At 45.0% G+C, this 17585-nt stretch overlaps 1 protein-coding gene across 15 annotated transcripts in view; it reads left to right on the top strand.

Annotated features, from left to right (window-relative positions):
* Positions 1 to 17585, top strand: part of Arpp21 (cAMP regulated phosphoprotein 21) — a 168117-nt gene that overhangs the window by 102052 nt on the left and 48480 nt on the right. For all 15 annotated transcript variants that reach the window (XM_048423573.3, XM_048423571.3, XM_048423572.3 and 12 more), the window contains 4 exons: positions 2885 to 3066; positions 3840 to 3944; positions 5462 to 5722; positions 10385 to 10511. In XM_048423573.3, coding sequence (XP_048279530.2) covers positions 2885 to 3066; positions 3840 to 3944; positions 5462 to 5722; positions 10385 to 10511 — 675 coding nt within the window. The remainder of the gene's footprint in view (positions 1 to 2884; positions 3067 to 3839; positions 3945 to 5461; positions 5723 to 10384; positions 10512 to 17585) is intronic.

Genomic DNA, 17585 nt, shown 5'->3' on the forward strand with positions numbered 1-17585 from the left:
TGGAAAACTCATTCAGCTAACATTATGTGTTTGAAAGGAATGTGTATTTTGTACCCAGTCCCTTTCTCTTCCCCTGCTTTGAACTAAGGGCACTCTGGCTTTCCTCTGACATCAAGCATCCCACCCCCCGAACCCGCTGGTGCCCGATGTGCATGCTGTGGCCCACTGAGCCTGCTCCTGAAGCGTCTGCCACAGTCGCTTCTATCAGATGGAAGAAGCTCAGGTCCAGCCGGGTTTTTCTTTCCCTTCAATCGCCTCAGCTGTCACTCAAACTAATTGCTCGTACCAGTGTGATTTTGTGTCTGGATTGGCTGGATTCATCGGACACAGAGGAGGTCCGGTGGCCTGACTTGAAAGCCAACAGCTGCCGGGCCCAGGTGTCTTGGGAAGTTGCTTTTGTTCTCTTCTCTGGCAACCATGGTGACTTTCCCTGGGCGCTATACCTTTCCAGGGTGAGCATCAAACTGGCCTTTTCCTCCCCCTGCCCTTTCCAGACCCACCCATCTCTGTCTCAGGGAGCATTAGACTCTTGTAGGCAGTTCTTTTGAGTCATCTCCTTCTTTGGACACAGTGCGCTAATCACATTTCAAGCTTAGATTGTAGAGTTTATCACAAAGTACATCTGAGCATTCGGGGTTCTATTCTAACCAGAATTAGAGGTAGACTTTCATTATGTCTCAGACATGGTGGCTGAAAGCTAGGTCATAATTAAAAACAGGGATCCATTCACGTGTGTGTGAGAGAGCGTGTGTGTTCATGGATGCATATTTGTGGGTGAGTGTTCATACAAGTACACGTGTTTGTGCAGGTGTAGGCCCATGTGTGTGGATGAATGTGTGTGTGTTTCCCCCATAAATAAACTGCAGGCAGATTTTCTCAGTGGCTATTCATTTTGTTTATGAAACAAAGTCATTCATTGCCTGAGGCTCACCTGATTGGTCTACTGCCCAGGGAACTCCAGGGATCCTCCTGTCTCCACCTCCTCAGCATTGGGATTACAGAAAACTCGAACACTCCAAAGTTTGATAGAAATCTTCTTAAACTGAAGGATTTTTTAAAGCCTTTTCCAAATTGCTGACTTTGGGGAACAACAGATTACAATTCTAGAATCTAGAAAAAACTTAGTTTTTAAGAAAAAAGGATTCTTAACGTAAAATGTAGCTTAAATTGAATGATAATAGTAAGAACTCATGTGTTAAGCTTTCTTGTCAGACTATCTTTGAGCCTTTAGCCCACAAATAATCACCTGGAGACTTATTATCATTATAAAAGCTTTTATTATGTATATGTGTGGTGTGCGTGTCTGTGGTGTGTGATCCGTATGTGTGTGTGATGTGTGGTGTGTGTATGTGTGATGTGTATATATGTGTGTTATGTGGTGTGTGTGTGTGTGTGTGTGTGTGTGTGTGTGTTCCATTGAAAGATGGGGTCCTGTGAGTGTGGATCCAGCTTAAGATAGTTTGGTCACAGTGATAACGTGGTATCCCCAAAGTAGGATCCACAACACTTTAGAAATATAAAACATTACAAAGAGAAACAAAATTATAAAATCTATAGGAAAATGAATGGAACAGGAAAAATCATATTAATAAAGTAGCCCAGGATCGGAAGGATAAAAACTGCATATTCTCTCTCATGTGGACCTGGCTTCCAGCTGTTATATGTGTATCTATGTGGGAGTAACTGTGGGTAGAAGTCTGGCAACTGAAAAGGGCCCATGAGACGTGAGAAATGAGAGTTGTAGAGAGGGAGGTGGTGGGTAGGGTAATAGAATACATGTAATTTGTAGCTAGAAGGGAGACGAAGGGGAATAGAAGTGTATGATGGGGATGGAGATAAGAGAGATGGGGAAATCGGTCAAAACTTGATGTGGGATTCCCCTCTGCATGCTGTGAATATTATTGGTTAATAAAGGAACTGCTTTACGCCTATAGCAGAGCTATAGGGGAACAGAGCTAGGCGGGGAAAACTAAACTGAATGCTGGAAAAAAGAAGGAGTTAGAGAGAAGCCATGGAGTCTCCACCAGAGACAGACATGTTGAAACTTTGCTGGTAGGCTATGACTTCATGGCGATACTCAGATTAATAGAAATGGGTTAAATTAATATGTAATAGCTAGCCATAAGAAGCTAGAGCTAATAGGCCAAGCAATGATTTAATTAATACAGTTTCTGTGTGATTATTTTGGGGCTAAGTGGTTGGGAACCAACAAGTGGTCCCTTCCTTACTACAAAAACTAAGCATGTAAAAGAAAATGCTATGAGATGAGGAAATTTGTTCACTTACTAAGTAAGTCAATGGATAAAGAACCCTAAGTCATATGCTTGGAGAAGTGTGAGATGGATTCATTCCATTCCCTTGTTTAGAGTATGCATTTGTGGAACCATAATAATTCTTATTTGAAGCCAGGCAGTGGTGGTGCACACCTTTAGTCCCAGCACTCAGGACACAGAAGCAGGTAGATCTCTGTGAGTTCTAGGCCAGCCTGGTCTATAGAGCTAGTTCCAATGCTATAGAGAAACCCTGTCTCAGAGAGGGCTGAGTGAAGATAGCTCCTGCACAGCCCTCTCTACTGGGCTCCACTGCCCACAGTTGCCCTTACCTTGGCAAGTCTCCCTGAATGAGGTGGATTTATTTGCTGCTTCTTAAATTACCACATGCTCACCCGGGCATCCAGTTTAAACTAGTTTGGGTCACAGGCAGTAACACATTGTCCTTGGAGCAGGGTCCACATCTTGAATTCCTGTTGCTTGCGCTTTTACTTTTGGGTATTTTCAGAGATCTATAAGAAAGGTTTTTTTGTTTTTTTTTTTTTGTTTTTTTTTCTGTAAGGAAAATGGTGAGACACTCATCTGAGCCAAGGCTCTGTATGGCTTCATTTCAGGTCAGCCCTTTGTGAACCCGGATGGAACTCCTGCAATATACAATCCTCCTGGAAGTCAGCAGACACTGCGTGGCGCTGTTGGTGGGCAGCCCCAGCAGTCCCCACAGCAACAGCCATCCCCTCAGCCCCAGCAGCAGGTCCAACCATCACAGCCCCAGATGGCAGGGCCATTGGTCACTCAGGTGAGGAGCTGGCCGGAAGGAGGGAGCAGAAGGGCTGGAAGGTGAGGGCTGCACAGGCTTCAGGTCAGCGAATCATCTAGGAGACAGGGTGTCTTGTGTCATCTCCCTACCATTAGGCTCTGAGGGAAAATCTTCCGGAGTATAATCACTGCTTGACATAGTATTATGAGCTCATACCCAGTGCAAGTGTCTGCGGAGTGAGAGTAGGTACGAGGGAAAATGAAGGCAGTTTTTTAGGTCTAAGTGCTGTTTGATGTGAAGCAACAGGTACAATTTGTAATCCCTTCTGGGGCTTTGAGTTAATTCATCCCCACCCCCCGGGTTAAATGCTCATGTTTGTAGACGCAATCTCTAGCTCTTCCTCAATGGGAGGAACAGAAATCAGCCAAGTCCCAAGTGACCTGAATGCTCATCTCTGGGCACCTGAGAAGGGTGCCGAGACATTGCCTTCCCTAGGAAGGCACAATGGAACTCGGTGTCCCAAGCATGCTCCCTGGGTGAAGCCTCCTTTTTATCTTTCTACTTCTTAGTTCTTGAGCAATATCTGTAGGTATTCTAACCAACATCTAGAGCCCATTGCTGACTTTGTAAGAACATGTTTTCTTGAATTTCTGGCTCTGGCAAACACAGCCTTAGGCTTGCCTGTGGTCAGTTTTCCTCTCTGCACTGAGTGATCTTACGGAACCTATAAGGACAGCAGTGTACTACCCAAGGAATGGGATTGCAGCCCCCGACACTCTCCTGTTACCTGATCAGTGTTTTCTTCCTTCCAGTCTGTCCAGGGCCTGCAGCCGTCTTCCCAGTCCGTGCAATATCCAGCGGTCTCTTTTCCCACCCAGCATCTCCTGCCTGTGTCGCCAACGCAACACTTCCCCCTGGTAAAGTATCATATGCATAGCACACGCATGCACACACACTCACACATGCATGAACACACACGCACACTCACACATGCATGTATGCACACATGACACACACACATGCTCACACACAGCATTTTCATGAGCTCTACAATTTTCCTGCTCAGCTAAAGATGATGCTCAATGCATGGCCTGTGGTGACTATGAAGTTGTTGTATATGTGAAAATTTCTATGCCTGACTGATACATCCATCCCTCCAAGAAACTTGCTTTTTTTCTATTTTTCTTTTTCTTTTTCTTTTTTTTTTTTTTTTTTTTTTTGCCTGTTTTCCCTAAGTTAAATGCTTCTGCATTTGGATACCCCTCTTAAGGCATACTGACTAGATGGCTGGGGACATCATCTGGTCAGTAAAATCCTGGCTAAGCTTTAGGAACTGAGTTCAAATCCTCAGGACACACACAACAAGGTGAGCATGTAGTGAGTACCGTAGACTCAGTGCAGTGAAGACAGAAGTAGGAAGACACTCCGGGCTTCCTAGCCAGCCAGTCTAGCCAAACTGGTGAGCTCTAGGTTCAGTGAGAGAGCCTGTCTCAAATCATAAGCTGGAGGAATGCCAGACAAAGACACCCAATATTGACCTCTTGAAGGGGCGAGGTCGATCGGTAATTACAGATCAGCCAGACTAGCTGAATACAAAAGATACAGCTTTAATAAACAGAAGTAAAACTTACACCAGAGTCCCAACGGTCCATCCGGATCGCAGGAGCCAAGGGAGAGAGGGCGGGGAGGCACACCTGCCAGGTTTATAGGTAAATTTTTGCCTTAGGGCGACACGCCCCACGGACAGAATGTGATTGGCTGAACTCCCCTATCAACCTCTGACTTCTCATGCTTATGTGCCCATGTGCACCCATGCCCACATACGCACACATGAACATGGACACACACACAAAGTTGACTGGCTAAGCACACCCATTGTTATTAGAGTCTGATATCATGAATAAACAGGTGATATGATCTTGCTGTAAAGTTGTCAGAAGTACCTAAAACTCTGAGTCAGGGCACAACCATTACTACCGTAAGCTCCTGCTGCTGCTCCCCTGGGAATCCAGCTCCCTCTTTCCTTATACTTTTCCCTGACTAGAAGTGGGTCCTTGTGGAAGCAGCACACGGACCGTAGCCCTAGATTAGATCCAGGGAACCACGTTCTGTGACAGCCAGACACACACCCTTGCTTCAGGGCCTCCTCTCTGGAGCACGACCCCTCAATGATAAAGAAATAATTTCCTTCTATTGAGGGAACAAGATTTGGGTCAAATTGCTTTCCACCTCCAGACTCTCCAGCTGAGAAAGCTTGATTTCTTGCGTTCTTGTTATGTCTGACTGGAAAATTCTTTTATTTCTGTTTTTCCCAGTGTATCCCTCCTTCTTCTTGCTCTGCTCTCAAGTGTGAGTGTGTGTCTGCCTCAGTTCGCCTTACTGGTAACCAGGTTCACCTTCCCTCACAAGCTCTTCACGTCTTTCCCTGTCACAGAGAGAAGAGGTGGCCGCGCAGTTCAGCCAGCTGAGCATGAGCCGGCAGTCCTCCGGAGACACCCCGGAACCTCCCTCGGGCCCAGTCTACCCGGCCTCCCTCATGCCACAACCAGCTCAGCCACCAAGCTACGTCATCACTTCTGCTGGCCAGCAGCTATCCACAGCGGGCTTCTCGGACTCTGGCCCTCCCATCTCCCAGCAGGTCCTGCAGGCCCCACCCTCTCCCCAGGGATTTGTACAGCAACCTGCACCTGCACAGGTAGGTGTGGGCTGTCCTTCCCTTCTTTGCCACTGATGACTTGTGGCCCTTTGACATCTGTCACTTATTCTGCGTCTTGTTCACGCTAATAGTCACCAGCACCAATATGTTTTGCCGCTTCACCAGACAGGCAGTCCTGGGGCCCAGAAAACGACTCAAATGAACCTTACAGGGTTCTAACTGGGAGATGACCCATTTTCCATGCTGCTGGCGTAAGGCCATGGAAAGAAATGACTCGGCTTAGGGAGAGTGCTCACTCTGAGTAGCACTTTATGTACACAAATGAAGACCTGAGTTCAGTCCCCAGAACCCACATTCAAACGATGGGTGTGGTGGGGCACATTGTAACCCCAGGCCTGCATAGACAGAAACAGGTGTATCCCTGGGGCCTGATGGCTAGCCAGTCTAGCCAAATCAGCCAGTCCCAGGCCAGTTAGAAGCCCTATCTCAAAACCTGAGAAATGACATGTAAAGTTGGCTTCTGGCCTCTGCATGTACACATGCACACACACGCACGCACACACACACACACACACACACACGCACACACACACACACACACACACACACACACACATGGCATCAGATTCTATGTGATGCTGTTTACATGGGGGAAGCCAGGAAGGGGATGTCCTGAACCAGAAAACCTTAAATTCTTTCCCTTGCTGCTTAAGACCTTTGTTTTCCCCTCTTATCTCTTCAAACCACCCTCCTCCTGGATCTAAGCTACAGACAGGCCTGTCTTGGTGAATACAAAGGGCAGGGGGAAGCCAATGCCCACAGGCCTATCCTCTGCCCCAGGGGAGGCGGAGCCCAGCCCCCCCCCCCATAGCACAGGTAGCCATTAATCATATTTAATTGACTGGAGCATGGAAGGCACCACAGATCACCGGTTTTTACTGTCTTCTCTAAGACTGATTATGTGTTCCTTGTTCAGCCCCAAACATCTCTGGGGCTCTCCTGGGTATCCCTTGCAGAATATTGGAAGTGATTACTGTCAAGATGGAAAATGCACAGCAGCATTTTCTGGTTCATTTTCGAGGCATGCATTTCCCATCCAGTTCCCATCCTAATTATGAAGTATAGCCTGGGAGGTGCTGCTTAAAGCGCATGTCACCACGGTGCCGTTTGTTCTGCTGCCTTCGTGTCGTGAATAAATTATTGTCTCTTCAAACCACACAAAACCCTACACCAGAAAATGATTTTTCTTCAGTGGTTCATTTTGAGTGATTAATTAGTAGTGCTCCTCCGGTCACCATCTCAATAATATTTTGTCCCTGGTGGGATTTAAGGTGATCTTTAAAACAATTTAAGTAATAGGAGAAATTATCCCATTAATGTATTAATTATTTTACTAATAAATTAAATATTTCAAGTTTTATTATTGGGAACAAACAGACCCATAGAAACAGATGTAGATCACAACCCATAATGACCTCTGATGTACATTTTAAGTCTAGCTAGCCAACTATGCAGCATTGGGAAGAGTCAATCTGGAGGTGTATGTCTATGGAAATATGTTCAGTTTCTTCAGAGGACCACCTTTGAATGCTTGTTTCCTCCGGCTTGTATACGCTTTCTTAATGCCACTAAGAGGAATCATCAAGACTCATGACTGAGGCTAAAAGCCACCTGACATGGAGACCAGACATAGAAGAAGAATTTGTTACTCCTGATTATTACTTCCCATGACTTATTTCTTTCCTATCTTAATCCAATTGGATTCTCCACCCTTAATATGGTCAGCAAAATGTGCATTTCTACCCCTCTGGGTCATCTTTATTCTTTTCTCCCATCAAAGTTTTCAGGATGGTGTTTCAAAGTATGTCTCTGAGCTCAGCTCACTTTCCTTCTACTTGGGTGGAGGACTGGTGGGTAAGGATGGGCCAAGTGCCGTTAGCTTCTGATGCTTGGTTTCACCATCCTAAGGAGTAGGCAGTGACCCACCCACCATGGGGATGTGCTCGGCAAAGCTGTCCAGCTCTCTGCTAGCTTCAGAGAAGAAGGACAATGAAAAAGAAGCAGCAAACAAAAATGTGTAGCTTCGAAAAATCAGCTTGACATTCTGCAAATTATAAATGCTCCTTGAGAATTTTTCAAGGTTTTGAACCCCACTCTTTATTGCTTCCTATTGAATGCTAGAAGACTACATAATAGGTATCATGGGCTGGTGTGATAGCTCAAAGGGTCAATGTTCTTTCCAGCACGCCAGGTAACCTGAGTTTTACCTTGAGACTCATGCGCTGGAAGTGAAAAAATGACTCGCACAAGTTCTCTCCTCACCTCCACACATATGCCATGGCGTGCAGATGCCCACATCTGTCTCCTCACCTCCACACACATTCCCTGGCATGCAGATGCCCACATCTGTCTCCACATTCCCACAAATACAAACACACTTATGTACACAGTGATAATAAACATCTTTAAAGAATAAAAATTGAATTCATTAGCTTATATTTAAACAACACATAATCATTTTTCTAAAGAAATAGAAACGGAGGAATAACAGATGGGTACACATAATGCTGATGGGTAAGTTAGATAGCAGCTGCCCTTGCTCTTAATATTGCAGGGCTCCTATGCAGTATGTGATATGTGATAATGACTTTTATCTGCATCAATTTACTCAGGAGTTCTCCACGTTTTAATTGTTTTGTATTACCCTATAAGAAAGAGCAAACAGGCTGGGGAGATGGCTGAGTTCATAGCACGATTGCCATGAGAGCATGAAGACCTGGGCTGGGATTACCAATACCTACAAAAGATGGGTGTGGCTAAGCACGTCTAAATACCAGAACTGGGGGAAGGCCAATGGCAGAAACAAGCGTATCCCTAGACTTTATTGGTCACCCAGTTTAAATAATTTGTTGACCTCCAGGTTTAGTGAGAGACCCTATGTCAGAAGCAAATTAGAGGGACTTTCCTTTTGTAGATAAAGTAAAGTAAAATGGCTCACTGGTTAAGAGCAGTAACCAGTAACTGCTGTTGGTTCTGCAGCGGACCCAGGTTCAGTTACCAGCACCTACACAGCGCTCCACACCTCTTCATAATCCCAGTTCCTCTTCCGATTTCCACAGATACCACACACGAACATAGTGAACATATACATGCAGGCAAAACACTGTACACAAAGAGTAAAATAAATAATTTTAAAAAGGAAGAGTTGCTGAAGAAGATGCCCACCGTCATGCCCTGGTCTACACATACTCATAGGTACTCCCATGCACATGTGCACACACATACACACACACACACACACACACCACACATTCTAGCACCACTTTCCACACCCCCACACAGAGTGGACGGTGGATGGATGCAAGGAGGGAGGGAGGAAGGAAGAGAGGGAGAGAGATAGTAAGGTTAAATCACCATGAACAATGCATACAATGAGTAACTTGCCACTTGTGGGTCCATCACTGTGACAGAATAGTTTTAGGTTCATCCAGGCCCTGCATCCAGCCCCTGTCTCCTGGTCATCTATAATACTAGAATGTCAGAATAAAATTCACGTTGATTCCATGACATTGCAGAACCACAGCCATACAATGTCTTCTTTTCTTCTGCCTTGGGATAAAGGTAGGGGCCATATGATACACTCCAGTAGAAAGATGGAAAACTGCTGTCTTATTGACATAAATCAGAAAGTAAAATAGCCATAAAAAGGGCTCATAATCTTATTATCCACACACAGCTTGTAAACTCTTAGGTATGAAGTGGTCAGCCACTGTTCTCACTTTAAGAAGGATGATAAGAGAAAAGCCAGAGGCCTGGGAATAGAAGAACATAGCTGAAATCAGTAAGAAAGCATTAATAGGTAGGCAAAGACGTCTTCTGTATCGGGAAACATTTGATCTCAATGAGAAGATTTAAGATGTTTTCACTGACTTCAGTGAATGGTATACAGAAGATAGGCAGGCCTAGGGTTACAGACCTATAACCCAGACCTATTTTCTATAGGAAAATGAGACATTAAAAGTTATGAATTCAAGGCCTCCATATCCATGCTCACACACGTGAACATGCGTGTATACATATATACTCACAAGATGCCTGGGATATAGCTAGGTGATTGCTAGGGCTTGGTATGCATGAATCCCTAAGCTCAACCCCCATTACCAAAAATAAGTTTACAGAAAATACATACAATATCTTGCCATAAGTTCCATTTGTTTACATACCTGCATATTTTGATATAGGCTTTGTGTCAATCACTCTTTGAAGCCTTTACTAGACATCAGGTGGCCTTTGGCTACTCATGACACAGTCACCAAGTGGCCAGGACTCCTAAGAAGCTAATTTCTTTTCCATAAAGACTGAGGGTTGCCAGTCATGGGGAGTCTCTGGCTTCTTTCTGCTGCATGGTAGATAGGTGTTTCCCTGGTGACTATATCCTTTCTCCGGCAGCAGGATGGCAAGGCTCCTTCAAGTGCTGGCTTAGGAAGCCCAGACTTCACTTCTGCCTCTTTGCAATGATCCAAGCAGGTCATGGAAGTTCCTCAGCTTCCAGAGCATGAACAGGAGATAGCTCCCGCCGCGGGAGGAAGAGCCTGTGCATTCAAACAGGGGCGAAAGAGGAGAATGGTGGTCCACCTTTACCATCTGCCACAATTAGATGACACACAGTTATCTCTGCTTCTCTCTTGTCACGTCCCACAGATGCCCGTATATTACTATCCATCTGGTCAGTACCCTACCTCAACCACACAGCAGTACCGGCCCCTGGCCTCAGTCCAGTACAGCGCTCAGCGGAGTCAGCAAATACCCCAGACCGCACAGCAAGCAGGTATGTGAAGCCTGTTTCCTTTCTGTCCTCCGGCTTGGTTAGTTCTGATGGTGAATTTCATACATGTACTCAGTGGATGAGTACCCCAAAGAGACAATTTAAGTCGCACGTTTTTCCTACCCAGGGAAGAAGGAAATTAGCAGGTAAGAAAAGGAGACAAGGTGTGTACCGGGCCTATGCATGCGCAGTTGTTCCCCACAAGCTATTTTTACAGCCTCTGGGTTTATTTGAAAGCAGGGAGACCAGCGCGTCCTATCTTTCTGGTCTTGCTTTTTCAAAGAGAGTATTTCCACGAGTTCTCAAGGAGTCGAATGAGGGTGTTTTGACACCGACCTAAGATTCGGCACTGCCTTTAGAAGAAGGCTCCTGACAATGCAGCGTCCACTGATGATGGCCACATGCCTGCCACCCAGAGCGCAGCAGCCACTGTGCAGCGGGAAGGGGGGCCGATGCACTGTAAGAGAGTGAGTAGTAGGTCTCACAGTGAACCGGTCTCTTTCCCTGCTGTGCCACACACCAAAGAGAGCCAGCAGCAGGCACCTGCCCAGCAGGGCTGAGGGGATTGCCGCTAGGCAGAATTCTGGGGATTCTGCTGACCGCACTGCAGGGGGAACTGCTAATTGTCATGCTGAAGATGCCTGGCTGGAGACACTGCCTCTGTAAGTAGGTCACCGCTAAAGAGCAGGGCTCCTACTGTGGCTCTTCCTGAATCCCTGCTCTGAGATCTGATATCTGCGCCAGATAAATGGTAGACAAATATATAATACATACAGATAACATGTGGGTGACATGGATAAGATATGTGCCGGTTTTATAAACTAGAAGAAAAGAAGAAAAATCCTAACAATCCTTGCCAAACATCCCAAGATCTCCAAGGCCAATGTTGCTACAGCTTTGCCAGACCCAGATCGGAGACAGAATTTAGTGCATTTACACCTTGGATGGCTACGTGTTCTTAAAGTTCAAATTATGACCTAGTTAAAGTCTTTGAGGAGAAATTAGAGCAACCTACAACTGCCCGTTTTTGGTTAAATGCAATATTCCTTCGGGACCTCTGAGCAGCCGTTGTACTTCTATAGAAGTAAAAAGCAAAAGGGTTTGAAGTTGTTTTTAAAGGATATCCTTGAACCATGCATTTTGCAATTGCCAAGAAATCTCCAGCATCCTCTTGGGACTGTGTTGTCTCTCTTGCTCAAGCCCACAGGATAACGCATTTGCGTACCCAACTCTCCTATCTTTGTCTGCTAATGTTTATGCTATAATTATGTTTTTAGGGCTGTAAGAATACTTGCCTTGTGAGCATAATGACCCGAATTTGAGTTCCAGAACCCAGGTCGGAAGTTTAAAAAGGAGTGTGATTGCTTGAGTTTTTAATCCCAGCCCAGGAGAGGCAGAGGCAGAGACAAAAGGACCCTGGAGGTTTAAGGACCAGCCAGGCTAGTCTACTTAACAAACACGGAGCCAGTGAGAGGCTCTGTCTCAAAATCCAAGGTGTATGGCACTGAGGAATGAGATGTTCTCTTGACTCCACACGGGCGTGGATATCTACACATACACCACCCTTGCATTCACGTGAAAACACATATTCACACACAGTTATCATGTAATCTCCCAGTCCTCAGTTCAGAAGGTACCAAAGAGTTTTCCTTTGGGTCAGGGATGTATTTGGAGGAGGCACAATGCAGGTCATTAATTCTACTGATCTCATGTTTATGAGAACTCTAAAGAATTACATTAGTCCCATGATAGGGTGTCATGGAAGAATGGAATGTGGCTACAACTGTGTTGCAGTCTCCTAAATACAGAGCTCGGGTCTGTGTCCAGGTCTCAGGGAGTCATGTGCTGTGTTAACAGGGCCTCAGAATTAAGTTTATCCACAGTTACTGGTCAACCCTTGACTGTGCCTCCTCTCCATTGTCTGTGCCGATGACTGACAGCGTATGAGGAAGTAGCATTTTCATTTCTTTATAAGGCATCATGGAAATATTGAAAGGTGTAGAAATCCCCTCCTGTTTCCCTGGAGGATACATGCAGATGATCTCAACCATGTAACTTGGTAACCCAGTGTCTGACTTGTCCCAGATTTCATATAGCACCATAGATATGCTGTCTCTAAGGAGAGATGATGACCCAGTATGATAGAGCAAATCTTAAGGATGGTTCATGTTCAGAGTGGTGGCAGGCAGATTCCAGGGCGTGGGTAACAGGAATTGTGGTCTGAGAGGGAGAGGCAAGGAAAGGGAAAGGATTTACGAATGGCATGGTCCCCAGATGTGCCACCACCAGAACACAGATGCGGACTGAGAGCTTTGTGCCCCTAGGTTTGATGGCTGCCCGACACCTGGTCTACATCCTAGCAGAGCTTCCTACAAGGTTGAATTTACTGTGGATTGGTGGCAGATGTTATCTCAGACTCACAGAGACTCCTGTGCTGATCAAATCCAAGTGGCCAGCCTCCCACAGCTGTTCTGTGATGAAGTATGTGTGTTCTATATTCCACAGGTCGGAAGACCTTTGCTGAGTCTAGTGAAGCCAGCAGAGTTTGCCCGTGCTGTGATTGGCTGATTTGTGGGAACAATTTTTTATTTAGACAGAGTGCCTTTAGACTAGCAGTTCTCAACCTGTGGGTCTCAGCCACTTTGGGGTGTTGAATGACCCTTTCTCGGGGATCACATATCAGATACCTTGCTTATCAGATATTTATATTATGATTCTTAACATTAGCAAAATTACAGTTATAAAGTAGCCATGAAACAATTTATAGTTTTATGGTTGGGGGCCATCACAACATGAGGAACTGTATGAAAGGGTCCCAGCATTAGGAAGGTTGAGAACCACTGCTTTAGATGGTTTTTGACAGCTGTGTTTTATCTAGAGGAGCGCTGCAATGCCACCCCACCCTCATCTCCTACTCCATTCCACCCTTATCCACCACTCCACCCCCACCATCTCTAAGGACAACTCAACTCTGACCCAGGGCCACTCTCAAGACATACTCTGTCTCACTCCTCCTCCTGTCTTCTGGGCTGTCACATAATGGAACATTTTAGTCCATTAAAGCCAGGGAGATTTCTCTCTATTCTGCTTCCGGATACTTCCTGCCACTCATATTTAATTGTAATAAAAAGCCCCCCCCCCTCTCTCTCTCTCTCTTACATTCTTGGCAGAGTTGATCCCCTGACAGTTGCTATGTCTTTCTTAGTCCTCAAAAACTCCATGTGGTAGTTTATTTTATAATTTCTTTTTCCATTATGCATGCGTGTATGTGTATGTATTATATATTCATGTGTTTGTCTATGCACTGTCATTTATATGGGCAAACTAGTGCCTAGGTGCATGTGGCAAACAGTGACTCAAGGCTGGTGCTGGGAATGCTTCATCACTCTTCTGCCTTATTCTCAGATATGACAACTCTTATCAGTCAGCATCCTTTGGACTCCATCTTCGAATGCTGAAATTTCAGGCAGGTCACCATGCCCATCTGGCATTTACTGGGGAGCTGGGATCAGAACTCTTGTTCCCAGGCTGCCCAGCAGGTGCTTTCCTCACTAAGTAGTCTCCCCAGCACAGACAGTGAATTCTTATAAAAAGAACTGGAGTCCTTACAACTGACTGAGTAGGACCCCGAGTGTGCCTATATGAGTCACACCAGGAACAAAATTCTTCTTCTTGATGATTTCCCTCATTTTGTCCCATTGATGGGCACTACTAAAATTATGAATTTCAGGCTGGCAATGATGATGGATGCAGACCAGGTATAGTGAGCCGTTTTGGAGAAGTCAAAGGGGTTATTTGCAAATGATATTTGGATCTCATAGTCATATTGGAAATTATAAACCTTTACTCTAGAATATCTCCTATGGCAATATTACGTGTTCTGTGCATGCTTGAAAATGTGCATTTGAAAAGAATCTGAGTTTGGCATTTGAGGACCATTGACCTGATAAAAGGAATTGAGACGTGTACCTCCCCTTCTGTTTCTGTGGCTGTTGGTTTGTTTATTTGTTTGTTTGGGTTTGGATTTGTTTGTTTTGAGGACATTGAGTGAATCTGATATTATGTTTTCTCCAAATGTTGACAGAATTCTGCTGTGAAATCAACTCAGCTAACAGGTTCAAAACTCATTTCTTTAGCTTTTCCTGATAATTCTGTGAGAATTTCTGGAGCATTTAAAGTATGAATTGTATTTATTTTTAAAACTTTTATGTGTATGTGTGCATGCCTGAGTGTGGTGTGTGTGTGTGTGTGTGTGTGTGTGTGTGTGTGTGTGTGTGTGTGTTAAGAGGGTGTCAGACCCTGAAGCTGGAGTGGTTGTGAATCTCCTGATGTGGGTGCCAGGAACCAAACCCAGATCCTCTGCAAGATCAGCAAGTGCTCTTAACTACTGGGCCATCTCGCCAGCCAGCTTCGGAGTTGTATTTGTTTATGATTGGGGGTTGTTCAGATTGTCACTACTCAGATTTGACACACTTGGTTCTGAGCTCAGAAAGTTTGTTCTTAAGGAATTGGCCCATTTCTTGAAAGATGTAGAAATTAGGAAAATAAAATTGACATTGCTAACTGTATTCCTTTGTTATTATCATTGCAGTTTGCAGAGGTAGGGATTGAATTCAGGGTCATGAGTCTGCTGAGCAAGCTCTCTAGCCGGGAGCTGTAGCCCTAACTCCCTACCTTACCATTCTCGCAGCTTTGTTCCTGACTTTGTTCATTCCCAGCATCCCTCATTTATTTTTGGATGTTCTTTCCATATTTAACAAATTTACCCCACTTGTCATCATTTCATCGATTTTTCTCTAATATTTTACCATTTCTATTGCTTGTAGATTGGTTTTGAGGTAGGTTTGCCATGCTTGCCATGCTCTACCTTCATGGTGCTCTGTGGACTCTTGCAGAAACTGGCTAGTCTATGATTATTTCTATGCTTAGGCACCATGTCCTACAGATGACACCTGGATCTTGTTGGCTTGCTCTGTTGTTATGTTCTCCCACATGTTTCTTGGCAATGTGTTTGCTGGTTCTGACCATTCCTGAAAGGTGGAAATTCACACCAGGCCTAAAACTTCCTACAGGCCAGACAGTGGTGGGCATGCCTTTAACCCCAGCACTCAGGAGGCAGAGACATGTGGATCTCTGTGAGTTCGAGGCCAGCCTAATCTACAGAGAGAGTTCCAGGACAGGCTCCAAAGATACACAGAGAAACTCTGTCTGGGAAAACCAAATAACAAATAAATAAATAAACAAACAAATAAATAAATAAATGATAAAACCAACGAAACCAAAACTTCCTACAGATAAACATCAAGGCCAGTGCTACCCCATATCCGTGGCATCCAAGCACAGGAGAAAAGCCTTTAAAATACGCAGAACTTGTCATCAATTAGCTTCTGTCCCAAACAAATGAGATATGCTTTATTCTCTTCAAAAAGAACATTAGAGCCGGGCAGTGGTGGTGTATGTCTTTAATCCCAGCACTCAGGAGGCAGAGGCAGGCGGATCTCTGTGAGTTTGAGGCCAGCCTGGTCTACAAGAGCTAGCTCCAGGACAGGCTCCAAAGCTACAGAGAAACCCTGTCTCGAAAATCCAACCAACCAGCCAACCAACCAAACAAACAAAAAAAATCTACAGAAAGTCTGAAGGGAAAGGCTCTGATCAGCGAGGTTGAAAGAGCTGTTCTTTTAAACTTCCCTTTCTCTCTTCTCTCTCTGTCTGTATGGGTCTCTTTTTCTGTCTCTCTGATGATCTCTGTTTCTGTCTTTCTCTGTGTGTACGCATGTGTATTAGACATTTTAAAAGACTTTTTATTTGTTCTTTGAAATTTTCATGCATTTATACAAAGTACTTTGATCATATCCAGCCACCCTCACCTTTCTCCCTCATACCCATGTCCTTCCCAAGTTCATATCTTCATTGTCATTATTCATGAAGCCCTGAGACCAACTAATACCGCTCATTTAATAACAGGTGTGGAGCCATCTACAGTGGGGGAGGGGAACAACATACCCACAGCCACATTCCCAAAGGAGAGAGACCCCGCCTCCTTCAGCTGTCAACTGCTCATAGCTCCATCACCGTAGGCGGGGCCCATCCATGCTGCCAGACAGCCATTGCTGCTGTGAGCTGATGTGTTCATCGGCCATGTCATGACAACAGATCATCATTTCTCAGCTCTCTACCTCACTCATTAGCACTCACATCTTTCCAGCCCCCCTTCCACAGTGTTCCTGCAGCCTTGGGTGGGAAGTACTGATAGACACGATTGGTCTGCAGCTGAGTCCTCGGTGGCTTTCTCTCAGTACTATGCCACTGTCTCCTGCAAAAACAAACTTTCCTGACAGAAGTTGAGAGGAACACAGATCCATGGGCATGAACGTAAACATTGAGTCTGACAGAATGAACATTTAGCAGAACAGCATGTCTCTCCTCTCTTGTCGGCTTCTACACACTATTGGTTAACAGCGTTAATATCCTCCAGGGTTAGATAAAATGACGAAGATGTCAACAATGGGCAATCCTCTGTTCTGCCCACCTAGCAGACCAAGAAAGCCTGCATTCTTGCGTGCCACGAAACACAGGATTTTCTGGTTACAGAGCAGAAAGAGAAAATACCTGAGAGATCCCTGGATTGTGTTATAACTGCTGCAGGTGATTCCCCTTGGGTTTTGACAGCTATGAAAGCGATTCACTTTTTCAGCTTTATTTTTGTTATTTTTATTTATCTGTGTAGAAAGTGTCACATGTTAGTCCAGCCATCCGTAGAGGCCAGAAAGGGGTGTTAGTTCTGGGCACTGAGCCTGTGGTATCTATAAAAGCAATATGTGTTTTTAACCACTGAGCTTTCTCTCTGTGGGAGATATTTCCTGTCTGGTTTCTGTTTTGTTTTTATACAGGGTCTCACAAATCTCCACTCTCCATCTCATTCATTGGCTCTTAGACCTTTTCACACCCCACCTTCCAGGGTTGTCCCTGATCCTTGGATGGGAAGTACTAATAGACTTTATTCAGAGCCTAGTCTGATCCCAAACTTACTCTAAAGCCAAAGATGATCATAAATTCTGGATCCTCATGTCCCCATCT

The sequence above is a fragment of the Myodes glareolus genome, chromosome 4 (genome assembly GCF_982192425.1).
Source record: "Myodes glareolus chromosome 4, mMyoGla1.1, whole genome shotgun sequence".
Taxonomy (NCBI): Eukaryota; Metazoa; Chordata; class Mammalia; order Rodentia; family Cricetidae; genus Myodes; species Myodes glareolus.